This window comes from Ctenopharyngodon idella, chromosome 2 (genome assembly GCF_019924925.1).
Source record: "Ctenopharyngodon idella isolate HZGC_01 chromosome 2, HZGC01, whole genome shotgun sequence".
In the NCBI taxonomy this organism is placed as follows: domain Eukaryota; kingdom Metazoa; phylum Chordata; class Actinopteri; order Cypriniformes; family Xenocyprididae; genus Ctenopharyngodon; species Ctenopharyngodon idella.
Genome location: NC_067221.1, coordinates 34409076 through 34423659, shown reverse-complemented (window position 1 = coordinate 34423659; position 14584 = coordinate 34409076). Strand labels below are relative to the sequence as shown.

General features: G+C 36.3%; 1 protein-coding gene across 30 annotated transcripts in view; it reads right to left on the bottom strand.

Annotated features, from left to right (window-relative positions):
* Positions 1-14584, bottom strand: part of LOC127495712 (NACHT, LRR and PYD domains-containing protein 1 homolog) — a 158867-nt gene that overhangs the window by 113129 nt on the left and 31154 nt on the right. For 2 of the 30 annotated variants that reach the window (XM_051862835.1, XM_051862867.1), the window contains exons 1-10: positions 9113-10528; positions 8776-8854; positions 6581-8342; positions 5972-6052; positions 5757-5831; positions 5532-5660; positions 4918-5097; positions 4601-4678; positions 4397-4473; positions 2098-2162 (exon numbers count right to left, since the gene is read on the bottom strand). The exons of 15 other annotated variants lie outside the window; for them this stretch is intronic. In XM_051862835.1, the coding sequence (XP_051718795.1) occupies positions 2098-2162; positions 4397-4473; positions 4601-4678; positions 4918-5097; positions 5532-5660; positions 5757-5831; positions 5972-6052; positions 6581-8342; positions 8776-8854; positions 9113-9175 (2589 nt within the window). In that variant the 5' untranslated portion in view covers positions 9176-10528. Of the gene's footprint in view, positions 1-2097; positions 2163-4396; positions 4474-4600; positions 4679-4917; positions 5098-5531; positions 5661-5756; positions 5948-5971; positions 6053-6580; positions 8343-8775; positions 8855-9112; positions 10533-12249; positions 12569-14584 lie in introns of those variants that run through there. 13 more of the 30 variants (XM_051862857.1, XM_051862846.1, XM_051862824.1 and 10 more) reach the window with 11 other exon arrangements.

Genomic DNA, 14584 nt, shown 5'->3' with positions numbered 1-14584 from the left:
TTGATCCAGCCTAAACACAGTTTTGTTTTGTTTTTTGTCATGATTTGAGCGTTTGGGAAAACAATTATGAGACAGTTGTTGTCAGATTTCATTGGTGAACAGCTTTGGAGAATTTTATGTTTCCCCATTCAAAGAGATAGGAGGTGCATGATGCCCAGGATGCCCGAGAGGCGTTTCAAAGATGGCCGCCGAGTGAAATGACTTGTCTTAAAGGGACTTTGTTGAATATTCGATCTCTACGTGTGGGCGGGAATGAAACGCCTCTTTCCGCTGATTGGTCAACCAGAAATCAAACCATGTCGTCATCAGTTGTTCATCGGTTCCGTTCAACAGAATAAAAGTCCCTCGCTCTACAGCTGTACGGATTCTTAACACATTTATTGCAACTATAGTTCATCTCTTTCTCATAAATATTAGTTTACTTTGCAGCTGCAAATAAACTACCCACTAACCTACAACTTTGGCCCACTGCCTGTTTTATTTAACTGACCAACTATAAAAATGTGGCAAAGCTGCTATAGCTGAGCGGATGTAGGCTACAATACATTGAAGTAAAGCCTAAATCAGTAGTTTTGGGCATGGGATGAATTTGAAATATGACAGATAAGAAAAGATATTACATGTTGTTAGTTTCTCAAAGTGGTGCTATTAGTTCAGAGATGGACTTTATTGTAATGGGAATTGGACGTCATGATTTGATGACGGAGGTGAACTCGTTTGAGATGCCAATTTGAAATAGGCTATCACACTTAAAAAAAGTAAAAAATAAAAAATAAAAACTCAGCCGAATTAAATTTTAGGGGTAATGTTAAATAAATATAGTGTTAAATGGCCATTGTAGTGCTCTCTCAGTTATAAGATATCAAAATCCTGAAATAGCACTAACAATAAAGAGATGAAGAGTATTTTTATAGCCTATTTATTGCCATCTGTTGGTGTCAGAAATTAACTTTACCATAAGGGCAATTGATTTTCAGGGGATTTTTTCCCCCCTAATCTTATTAAATTTGTAGGTATGCCATCTTTAAAGTGAAGTTCTTAGAATAATATGACGCTATAGGTTGTTACCAATTAAGTCAGTATCAACCAAAGGCTTGCAGAGCTGGCAAAGAAGCAGCATCTGAAGTCGCTTGTAGATCTATTTAATGAGATGTTAGATAATGTTGCTCAGAGAGGGCAGTAAATGAGTAGCAATTACAATTGCATAATGTAATGAGATTAATGTTTTAAACAACATTTTGAAAACAGAAATATTCAATGAATGACAAAATGAAACGATATTTGGATTATGAAATTAATGTCGCCAGTAGGTGGCAGCAAGTCATTGTGTTAATGAATGAGTCATTTATTCAACCGATTCGTTCAAAACACTGATTCATTCAGAAATAAATATCAAGTGGATCTCTACAATCTATTGGGCCATTGAATCACTCGGTCAACTGATTTGTTCAAAGACTCCGATTCATTCAGGAACAAAACACTGCTCTGTACGCTAGAAGTCAGTCGCACAACGGTTCTGATTTGCATGGGAAGTTTAGTTGTGTGACATCCATTAATACTCAATATTAATGAAATAAACTCAGAATATTGCCTAAAACAAAAGTTATGACTTTAAGGAAAAAATAGCATGTAGCCTATTATATACATTCTGTATATTTGACATATCATACGCCAGTGATAACCTACATTTCCTACACTTCTCTATACTTTGCGCTTTACTGCAATGTATTGTACATTCGCTCTGGCTGCCCAGTGCGTCAAGCAGATTCGCTAGATTGGTCAGTTAATTAAAACAGAGAATGTGCCAAAATTGTAGGCTAGAGGGTAGTTGTGTGCAGCTGCAAAGTAAATTAATATTTATGAGCGCGCAGGGGTGGCGTAGTCAATTTGGTCGACATTCCTAACAGCCAAATACTCCAGGTCACATGGGTTATGTAATGTGATTACAAAATATTGTCATTATGCAATATACCACCGTTTTTAGTGGAATGTTTTATAGCTTCAAAACCATCTCCAGATTCACAGTAATTCATCGCACAGAAATATCACAGACAAAAAAATATATATAATTGTTATAACATGACAGCTGCTACTCACTGATTGTGCTGAAGATGATTCAGTTTTTAATGATAAGCAAGACCCAGAATCTGAACTCTCTCCTTCTGTCAGACAAAACACAATTCAAACACTTGAAATGAATGGGGTTATTCAAAAACTTTTTGCACACACTAAAAGTAGGCTATATATATATATATATATATATATATATATATATATATATATATATATATATATATATATATATATATATATATTCAGATGCAGACATTTATAAGTAGACCATATGTTAAATAAAACATTTATAAGCAAAGAAAATCAGATCTTCTTTGGACTTTGGAACTGCACTACAGAGAGAGAAATAAAGATGTGAATTAAATTTCAAACACAGTCACTAAGCTGATATACAGGTGCTGGTCATATAATTACAATATCATCAAAAAGTTGATTTATTTCACTAATTCCATTCAAAAAGTGAAACTTGTATATTATATTCATTCATTACACACAGACTGATATATTTCAAATGTTTATTTCTTTTAATTTTGATGATTATAACTGACAACTAAGGAAAATCCCAAATTCAGTATCTCAGAAATTAGAATATTACTTAAGACCAATACAAAGAAAGGATTTTTAGAAATCTTGGCCAACTGAAAAGTATGAACATGAAAAGTATGAGCATGTACAGCACTCAATACTTAGTTGGGGCTCCTTTTGCCTGAATTACTGCAGCAATGCGGCGTGGCATGGAGTCGATCAGTCTGTGGCACTGCTCAGGTGTTATAAGAGCCCAGGTTGCTCTGATAGTGGCCTTCAGCTCTTCTGCATTGTTGGGTCTGGCATATCGCATCTTCCTCTTTACAATACCCCCTAGATTTTCTATGGGGTTATGGTCAGGCGAGTTTGCTGGCCAATTAAGAACAGGGATACCATGGTCCTTAAACCAGGTACTGGTAGCTTTGGCACTGTGTACAGGTGCCAAGTCCTGTTGGAAAATGAAATCTGCATCTCCATAAAGTTGGTCAGCAGCAGGAAGCATGAAGTGCTCTAAAACTTCCTGGTACCTTGGACCTCAGAAAACACAGTGGACCACCACCAGCAGATGACATGGCACCCCAAACATCACTGACTGTGGAAACTTTACACTGGACCTCAAGCAACGTGGATTGTGTGCCTCTCCTCTCTTCCTCCAGACTCTGGGACCCTGATTTCCAAAGGAAATGCAAAATTTACTTTCATCAGAGAACATAACTTTGGACCACTCAGCAGCATTCCAGTCCTTTTTGTCTTTAGCCCAGGCGAGACACTTCTGACGCAGTCTGTTGTTCAAGAGTGGCTTGACACAAGGAATGCGACAGCTAAAACCCATGTCTTACATACGTCTGTGCGTAGTGGTTCTTGAAGCACTGACTCCAGCTGCAGTCCACTCTTTGTGAATCTCCCCCACATTTTTGAATGGGTTTTGTTTCACAATCCTCTCCAGGGTGTGGTTATCCCTATTGCTTGTACACTTTTTTCTACCACATCTTTTCCTTCCATTCACCTCTCTATTAATGTGCTTGGACACAGAGCTCTGTAAACAGCCAGCCTCTTTTGCAATGACCTTTTGTGTCTTGCCCTCCTTGTGCAAGGTGTCAATGGTCGTCTTTTGGACAACTGTCAAGTCAGCAGTCTTCCCCATGATTGTGTAGCCTACAGAACTAGACTGAGAGACCATTTAAAGGCCTTTGCAGGTGTTTTCAGTTAATTAGCTGATTAGAGTGTGGCACCAGGTGTCTTCAATATTGAACCTTTTCAAAATATTCTAATTTTCTGAGATACTGAATTTGGGATTTTCCTTAGTTGTCAGTTATAATCATCAAAATTAAAAGAAATAAACATTTGAAATATATCAGTCTGTGTGTAATGAATGAATATAATATACAAGTTTCACTTTTTGAATGGAATTAGTGAAATAAATCAACTTTTTGATGATATTCTAATTATATGACCAGCACCTGTATACACTATATATGTCCAAAAATTGTTAAATAAATAGATTTGTTAAATAAAATGAATTAAAATTAAATAAATCAAGGTAAATAAAACTGAGTTACTTGGCCAATAACTTTATTAGAAATACAATATTAATAAGAGCAGCCAGACTCAAATAAAATCTACTAAAGAAAACATCTAATGTAAACAACAGTGAACACTTTACTATCAAATGTTTTTGACTGTTGTCAGTTCTCTAGATTATTTGGTTTATTCTGGAACATGGGGTATAATGTGGTAATGATGGCACAGATCCAGCTTGGTAGGAGTCTAGATTATTCAAATAAATCTATTCACTTACTTCTGCTCTTTTCTTTCTTCAGCTCTTCCTCTGTGAATTTCTTCCCATCTGGATTAATCCAAACTGAATTTCTCCAGCTAATGAAAATAACATTCAGCACTCATGATGACTGCAAAATTATTATTTTCTGGATGTCTACAGAATATAATCTTCATAATGAACTAAAAGAAAGAGCTAAAGAAATGACTAATAAATAACTCTTACACAGTCAGAGTCCAACCAATCTGCTTCAATGATTCCTTCAGGGACTCCTCCAACATTAAACTATCCATGTCAATTATCCTGAAAAAGATTTTAAAAATTAGCTACATTAATTCTAAAACTATAAGCACTTCTGGTTTATTGTGGACTGTGCTCAATGGCTGCTGGGGAAAACCTAAAGTTATGATAATTAGTATGAGCAATCAAGTGGAAAACAAATTATATTAGATAAGATATTTTATAAGATATTTTTGTAATTTTCATTATAGTAATAAGAAAACTACATAAAATCTATGTAAATGCTCAGATATTGCTGTTACCTGAGTTCAAGTTCAATCAGGCTGGGACAGGCCTGAATGAGGGACAGGATTTCAGGGTCCAATGTGGCAGTCTGATATGAAACCTGCAGACAGACTTTCTTCAAACCAGACAGTGATTTCAGGAACATCAACAGACTCTGTATCCTCAGGTTTCTGTCAAGTTCATTTTCCTCATGATCCCTAAACAACACAAAACCCACATGAAGTAGTAAATATGACATGCTGGTTCTCAGGCACAAAGCTTAAAGATATACATGTTTTTATTTTTTTAAGTATAAAAATAAAAAAAGAAATTCACTGATTTTCTCTAATAAACACCTAATAAATCTACCAACTGATCATGATGTAAGCTCCTTAAAAGGACAGTTCACTCAATAAATGGAAATTCTGTCATTTACTCACCCTCATTTTGCTGCAAACCCATTAGACTTTTGTTTACCTTTGAAACATAAATTTGTGTTTGGAAAGAAAGTCTTATAGGTTTGGAACAACACAAGGATGAGTAAATAATCATTTCTGGGTGTACTAATAATTTATTTATATTTTAGATGGCAAATGGCAGCAATTCTTAAGGGAGTATATGTGAAAAAAGAAAGAATAAAGTTTTCACTTACAAATTTTGATAACTGTGCAACTGTGTTCGCTTGTTGTGTGATTTCACCCAGTTGATGGTGGAAACCACTGAGCTTGGACAGGTTAAAGTTAATGATGATTCTCTGAACACTGATTTGCTAAAATACAGCCTGAAGCATGCACAGATATAAACATATAGACTTATAAGCATCAGGTGTTAGAATAAGACTGCAAATTTGTACGTGACACGTGATAGAGTTTCATACATGATGTCTTCATCTCTGACTGACACAGTGATCTCTGGGCAAAATCCACTTTCATGATTTTCAGTCTGCTTTATACTGGAAATTAAAATTAAGTTAAAGTACTTAATGAGTGCATTTCATTATTAGATATTACATAAAAAAAAAAATATTGAATATACTGAATAACTGAATATGGCAATGAGTACAATTTTATTCTAAAATTAATTATACATTACTTGAGTTTACTCAGAATCTTTCCTTTACCAGCAGCTGAGATCAAACCAACAACCTTGTCTGAAATGTGATCCATTATCAACCTTTGAAAGTAAAAAAATACAGTATATCAGATTTGATCGTCATTAAACAAACAGTCAATTCTGGGCTTGTGTGTTTTCAGTGTTTCAGACTAAAGTATGGGAGCAGTTTTAAACAGAGATGTGAAATTTTGCTTGCTTATTTTTTAAGTTTTAGATTAGTATTGACTGCATTTTCTCTCACTCTGGTATGGTTCAGAAAAGTCATTCTTAGTGACTGTGCAGTATGCAGTGTGTGGAAAAAATGGGAGTTGAAATCAATTCAATATCACATGATAATGACTGCTGTAGTACTGAATATCAGATTACCCTCAAGGCTGAATCACAGCTGAGCTCATATTCAGTACTACAGCTCTTGCTTATGTAATATTGCATAAGTATTGAAACTTTATTTTTAAATTTACAGTTAAAGCTCCAAGATAAGTGAATGCATCGTCATTTGCCGTAAATACAAATATATAAGTATTAATAATTGTGGTAATGTCATGTGTTGATGTGTCAGAAAAGGCACAAAGTCTAGATTTCACTCACCACAGCTCTTTACAACAGTACAGTTCAGGTTGAAGCATCTCCAGATTTTCAGATGTTACGTGGAGTTTCAGGTTTCTGATGTGTTCACAGCACTGTAAACAGTACTTCAACACCCAACAGTCTGTCATTTTCAGTGGAATATTAGACAGATCTATCAAAATCAAACCTTCCAAGATTTTCCCAACAAAGCTCTTTTCATGGAGCTCATAGAGACAATGGAGAATGAACAGCATGTGTTCATTTTGATATCTCTGTGAGCACTGATTGAACCATTCCTTAATCTGGGATTCTGTGTTGATAGGTACTGCCATGTTGTGCTTTTCAAAGAATGAGGGGATCCATTCTTTCTTACAGAGACCACAGAGGAACAGAATCACAGGCTGCAGAAGCTTTGCATGTCTAACTTCTACATCTGCCACTGAAAAGTCTCTATCAGACCAACAGGACAAAGCCCATCCTCTCTCTACAGTGTGAAGCAGCTCTCTCACTTTCCTCTGGGACTCTTCTTCATCCAGAAGGACATAGTACAGAGCGGTAAAGAACTCCTGAAAGCTGAGATGCATGAAACGGAACATTGTCTCCTGATGGATTATTCTCTTTAGGAGGAACTTGCACATGAATGGACTGCCAGTAAGGTCTGAAATGGTTTCATTCACACCTTTCTCATTAAACAAGACTTGGTGTTCCAGCATCCCTCTCTCTGCCAGCTGACCCAGACTCCTCAGCAGGGTTGGGACGGACTGACTCAAACCCTGGCAGTGATGCTCCAGTAGAGTGGACACAAAGTCAACGTAGATGGAGGTGGTGGTTTCCAGTCCACTTGTTACATTTGCACCAACTCTGAACATCTCACTGATGATCAAGCAGATAACAGGAATGGAACAGGCAGTGAAGAGGGTTTCATTTGCTCTCACGCAGTCATACTCTTTCCTGATGAACTTCTGGAAGTACTTCTCCACCTGACTCACAGAAAAGCCCATGATCTCAGTGAACATGATCTCAGTGAAACACTGTCGACCTTTCAGCAGCTTGTTCACAGTGTTCTCAGTTCTGGTGGTAACCAGCAGATTGGACTCAGGGATGATGTATTTCCTCATTAGGCCACAAAGAATGACCTCTGGTGGGGCTTTTTGAAGCGGACGAGTGTGTGCTGACATTTCATAAATGTCCTGTGTGAGTTTCAGCTCATCAAATCCATCAATGATGAAAAGCATTTCCTCTGGTAACTGCTGTAACATCTGTAAGATCTGATCTGATGTTAAACTGCAGCTGTAACTCAAGAGCTCAATTAAGTTAATCTTCTCAGAAATATGCATCAGCTCTTCACATCTCAGATAGAAAACTACAGTAAAATGCGTAGAAGAAAACAGTTCAAAATGTCCAGACAAACACGGTTCAAAATCAAAATCATAATCAGAATCAGAATCAGAAACAGAATCAGAAACAGAATCAGAATCAGAATCAAAATGAACATTATTGCCAAGATATGCCCAGTCCAACATGATCTTCTGTGCTATGAAGGATTTGCCACTGCCAGAGCCGCCTTGGAGAATAACAGTCATTGAACCATGTGACTGAAAGAGCCCATCCACACTGATGTTCTCGAAGCTTCCATTTTCATTTTTCTGAATGATCAGTGGTTCAGTATAGAGGGCAGACAATGACTCTTTTTCTCCAGACAGGAAGCTCCACTCACTCTCATACTTCTGTATGATTGACAGCTTATATTGATGTACAATGTCCTGAGATCCTGAAGAAAAACCTGTTGTAAAATGTAAGAGCATATACAGCAACAAAACAACTTTCTATTGTATTATACCTTCTGTTAAAAAAAAAAGAAAATATCATTATTAAAAATAAAAAAAACTATAAACTATATAATATTGTGTTTTAGTAAGATTCTGTAAACTGTAAAGAATGTAAAGAATACTGTCAATAACGTAGATCAACAAGCTCTATATGCTATATGGGTTCAGTGTCACTGTATAAACTGACAACTCATGATTCAAATTATACCACTACCTGAAAACATAATGGAGCATACTTTCTCCCAATACACAACAGTCACTAATGTGAACAAAGCCTTTGGGTGTTCAGTGTTCTTCAACTGGTGATCCACTAGTACTATTTTACTAGTTTACTATTTTTGGCAATCAGAGCAGAGTTCTAATTTTTAAATCGAGCTGTGGCCATACCTGTCGTCCCGTACAGGCTGAGTGGAATCCGTTTAACTGTTGGTAAGCGTTCAGCTTCATCAGTCAATTTCAGGAGATTCTACAGGTAAACCAGTTGATTAAATTAGAAAATATAAAAGCTTATCACACTGAATCAACAGAAAATAACAAAATATTGCATTATACTTATTGCAAAAATATTGTAAATAAATTAAATATTAATATTAAATTATATTTCCATTTACTGAAATTGGTTTCTGTCCCCAAAGCACAGGTTAAAAATGAAGACACCTCATGGCCTCAGTGCATTATCGTGTCATTACACCAAACACACAACAGACAATCCTTTTTCACTTACATCAACGGGGGCCGCAGATGACGTCATTCCGGCTAGCGATGCTTGAAAAGAATTAGAGTTCATGTCAGATGGACTGAGATATGGCAATGAGATGTCAGATGGACTGAGGATGAATTATAAAGCAGTATAAAGACAATTTACTAGGGCTCCAGAGAGCCTTCACTCCTATTGGTTGTCGCTCGCGAAATTCGCTCCTGATTTGCATAAAGTTGAAATATCTGAACTTTTGTCGCGTGTCTCTCGTCGCTTGACACGCCTACATTCTGTCGCCAACGGTCACTGTCGCTCTTGTCGCCGGAAGTCGCCAGCGCTCCATTGAAATGAATGGGATCCTGTCGCTTTGTCGCTGGCGGTGTGAACGGGGCTTCAGTGTGTAGCGAAAAAGCAGAGGCTGACAATCACACAAGTCAAAACGGGCAGATAAATTTGCGTGCTAAGGTGCGAATTACGGGGTGTTATTGCCTAAATTACTTGTAAATATTAATATATACATTTATAGCTCTGATTGATTTTAAAGTGTCATTTAGCCGCCGGCGCATACTAAAATGGGTCATATGAGCAGATAAAATTAATTCAAGAACGTGCATTTATTGGACGGAGCAAGAACATAATGTAAGTGTTTAAAATGCATTGTTCATTTGAAACCTTCTTTTGCTTGCTGTTAATGCTGTTAAACCATAGGCGTAATTTGCAGTAGCCCCTCACTGCAGAACACTCGAGATCCAGGGGGCGGAGTCGGTTAGGTTAAGGCATATGTAAAGTGGGAGGAGTTGGATCTAGATCTTGTGTTCTGCAGTGAGGACCATCTCGTAATTTGCGGGTGGGACATGTCCCCACCACTTTTTGCCAGGGTCGATATTGTCTCCACCACTTTTTGAAACATCTCGCGGCACGGATGTATATCAATACAAAAGAAACATCTCTAGCCTAGTTGATTAGCAATTCATTCGTTTGTGTTAAAAAATAGGCGATCTGTCGCTAGGTTGTATTGTTTTTGAAATCATGTTGAGTGCTCGTTGCCGCTGTTATCAGTGGCTCAACAGTGTGCTCTTGGCGCTCGTGCACACTGCGCAGTCTTCACACGGACGAGCGCTTCAATCTATCGCTAACGCTGTTGCGGCCGGAGACTCTGTTCTTTCCAATGAAATCACAAAACAAAATACATAAACGTGTCCCTGCTCTTGATAATTATATGATGAACATCTTTGGTTTTAATGAGAAAAAGGAATTAAATAATTATTAAGTATTAAAAGGATTAAGGATTAAATGGAAATTAAATAAAAGTAAAAATTGTAAAATAGGCCTAATCAATTTAAAGTATTTGCAAATACGGTTTTGTTTTAAAATATGCACATATTCACGCTTACTGATATCTATGGAAGCCCGTTTCCGCCACTAAAAAAAAAAAAAAAAAAGAGTAATTGCGACTTTTTATCTCAGCATTCTGACTTTTTATCTCGCAATTGCGAGTTTATATCTCACAATTGCGAGTTATAAAGTCAGAATTCTGAGATATAAACTCGCAATTGCGAGTTATAAAGTCAGAATTCTGAGGTATAAACTCGCAATTGCGAGTTATAAAGTCAGAATTCTGAGATATAAACTCGCAATTGCGAGTTATAAAGTCAGAATTCTGAGGTATAAACTCGCAATTGCGAGTTATAAAGTCAGAATTCTGAGATATAAACTCGCAATTGCGTGATATAAAGTCAGAATTCTGAGATATAAACTCGCAATTGCGTGATATAGTCAGAATTCTGAGATATAAACTCGCAATTGCGTGATATAAAGTCAGAATTCTGAGATATAAACTCGCAATTGCGTGATATAAAGTCAGAATTCTGAGATATAAAGTCGCAATTCCGTGTTATAAAGTCAGAATTCTGAGATATAAACTCGCAATTGCGTGATATAGTCAGAATTCTGAGATATAAAGTCGCAATTGCGTGATATAAAGTCAGAATTCTGAGATATAAAGTCGCAATTGCGTGATATAAAGTCAGAATTCTGAGATATAAACTCGCAATTGCGTGATATAAAGTCAGAATTCTGAGATATAAAGTCGCAATTGCGTGATATAAAGTCAGAATTCTGAGATATAAAGTCGCAATTGCGTGATATAAAGTCAGAATTCTGAGATATAAAGTCGCAATTGCGTGATATAAAGTCAGAATTCTGAGATATAAAGTCGCAATTGCGAGTTATAAAGTCAGAATTCTGAGATATAAAGTCGCAATTGCGAGTTATAAAGTCAGAATTCTGAGATATAAAGTCGCAATTGCGTGATATAAAGTCAGAATTCTGAGATATAAACTCGCAATTGCGAGTTATAAAGTCAGAATTCTGAGATATAAAGTCGCAATTGCGTGATATAAAGTCAGAATTCTGAGATATAAACTCGCAATTGCGTGATATAGTCAGAATTCTGAGATATAAAGTCGCAATTGCGTGATATAAAGTCAGAATTCTGAGATATAAAGTCGCAATTGCGTGATATAAAGTCAGAATTCTGAGATATAAACTCGCAATTGCGTGATATAGTCAGAATTCTGAGATATAAAGTCGCAATTGCGTGATATAAAGTCAGAATTCTGAGATATAAAGTCGCAATTGCGTGATATAAAGTCAGAATTCTGAGATATAAAGTCGCAATTGCGTGATATAAAGTCAGAATTCTGAGATATAAAGTCGCAATTGCGAGTTATAAAGTCAGAATTCTGAGATATAAAGTCGCAATTGCGTGATATAAAGTCAGAATTCTGAGATATAAACTCGCAATTGCGAGTTATAAAGTCAGAATTCTGAGATATAAAGTCGCAATTGCGTGATATAAAGTCAGAATTCTGAGATATAAAGTCGCAATTGCGTGATATAAAGTCAGAATTCTGAGATATAAAGTCGCAATTGCGTGATATAAAGTCAGAATTCTGAGATATAAAGTCGCAATTGCGTGTTATAAAGTCAGAATTCTGAGATGTAAAGTCGCAAGTCTGAGCCACTCTGGGCCTTTTTGTGACCCTTAAAGTGCTGAGTACTAGCCAGACGATATTGGAGTAGCAACAGAGGGTGTAAAACTGCTACAACACTTAAGAGTTTTTCCTTTGGATTAATAATGCTGTTCAGATTGATCTACTCACTCAAGTTACGCTCAGAGTCTCAAATTCACATTTGAATTCTTCCAGAAGGTAATGATGAATTTGGACTTTAGGACATCACACAGATGTTTCCATCCCCTGGAAGGACATTGAAAACTTTTAAACTTGTTCTGTAATGTTGATTTGAAGACAGTACGATCGATGACACTATGAACCGATGACACTAACTCAAATCAAGAGACTGCACCTAATGCACCTTCTGGCTTCCTCTCTGATACATTTAAACACATCAAATTTTTTGTTCACCAAAACATGAACATTCTGTCATTTATTACTCACCCTCATGTCGTTCCACACCCGTAAGACCTTCGTTCATCTTCAGAACACAAATTAGGATATTTTTGATGAAATCCATGAGCTATCTGGCCTCTGATAGACTGCAACACAACTATCACTTTCAAGGTCCAGAAAGGTAGTAAAGACATCATTAAAATAGTCAACATGACTGCAGTGGTTCAACCTTAATAGTATAAAGTGACGAGAATACTTTTTGTGCGCAAAACAAAAAAACAAAAAAAACAAAAAATGACTTTATTCAAAAATGTCTTCCCTTTTATGTCAGTCTCCTACGCAGTTGATGTTGTACACACAAAATATCTTAATTTGTGTTTTGAAGATGAACGAAGGTCTTAGGGGTTTGGAGCAACATGAGGGTGAGTAATTAATGACAGAAATTTCATTTTTGGGCAAATAAACCCAAAGATGTTAGCCCTTGTGCTATTCCTTGTCCAGGAAGTTAACTTGTGAGTAGCACACTTGGGCTACTGAATGCCTAAATGCTGAAATTTGACGGACAACAGAAAACCTGTTATATGTAAAGTAAATTATAATCCTTCAGATTGCTTTTCTTTTTTCCCCAAGTGTCCTGATTGTTTATTTGTTTGAACAAATGTTTACAAGGAATGTAACCATTTACAGATCTGTATCAAGTTTTAGATAAGTGAAAGCACAAACTGATGACAATACTATGCAGTGAGATCCCAATATTACCTTGAAATTGTGAAAATAATGTTTGATGTTGAAATTTGGTTCCATGTTGATCTATGAACTTGTTGGCACACAGCCATAACCATTTTGTTAGTTTGGGAGAAGGCACAAAACTGCAGTAAACAGTTGCCTTAATTTGTGAAATACTGCATTATGTTCTATTTTTTTTGTCAGATTGGATGTTTCTTATTATTCCTGGAGCAATTGTGACAATAAATGTTTATAAATGTAACACGTGTTTGACCATTTATTTAATATAAATAAAGAAATGTAAGATAGTTATATAAAGCAAGTAAGAATAAGTTATTTGAAAAGAGTAAGGTTTATGTATTACACAAGCTTAAATTGCAGTTTATCAGTTAACATAACCTTTATTTAATTCATTCAAGTCAACTGAACATGATGGGGAAGCTTAAGTAAAAGTTAACTTTTTTACGTTGGATTTATGTGATTAAATTGGATGGAAATTTTATATGCAATTGAATTACATAAGTTTTAACTTTTGGGGTTAAATATTTTTTTGAGTGTGCTGGTATAAGGAAACAGTTCAAGCGATTGCGCCAGCGCCTCACGTGCGCACACAACATATTCTAGCATTGCAAACTTGACATCACAGCCTGTTCATTATCAAAATAAAACACAGTCAACCAAACATATTAAAAGTTACACTGCTCATTTCAAATAATCCGTATCCTATCTGTGCCGTTCAGCGTGACCATGCTGATCCTGCCAAGCACATTTTTGCTCATGTGAAGAGGATGATTTTTTTTTTCGTCGATATTGAAAGTACAAATCCTAGTCTACATAATAAATGATAGTTCAGCATCCAAATACAATGCTAATATGGAAACATTTGAATTTGTGCCGAACGAGAGAGGTAGGCTTCGTGAGAACACTGTTTTTTACTCTGTTTCGCTTCAAATGAATATGTTTTGTTTTCTTTATTGCTACTTATAAGTTTTTATTCTTGTTCTGTATATGTATATTATATATTTTGGTATTCTTATGCTTGGCTTGGCTTGACTTGGATTGGTCGTGTCAATTTAAAAAGAAAAAAAGGGTCGACTTTATATGTTGCTTATGTGTCGGAAAACATAAAACACGGCATGGACCGCTTTTGGTGTTATATGAGATGGGTGATCCCCGAAATGAGGTGCCGGATCTGGATCCGGCTTGTTCCGGCACAAATTAAGCCCTGCTGCTGTTCAGTCAAATCAAATCTGTTATTTAGATTTCAGTGACATGCTTTTTAATTATATATGAAAGCTGCAGTCGGTAACTTCTGGCGCTCTAGCGGTAAATAAACAAAATTACAGGTGTCTTGGTACTG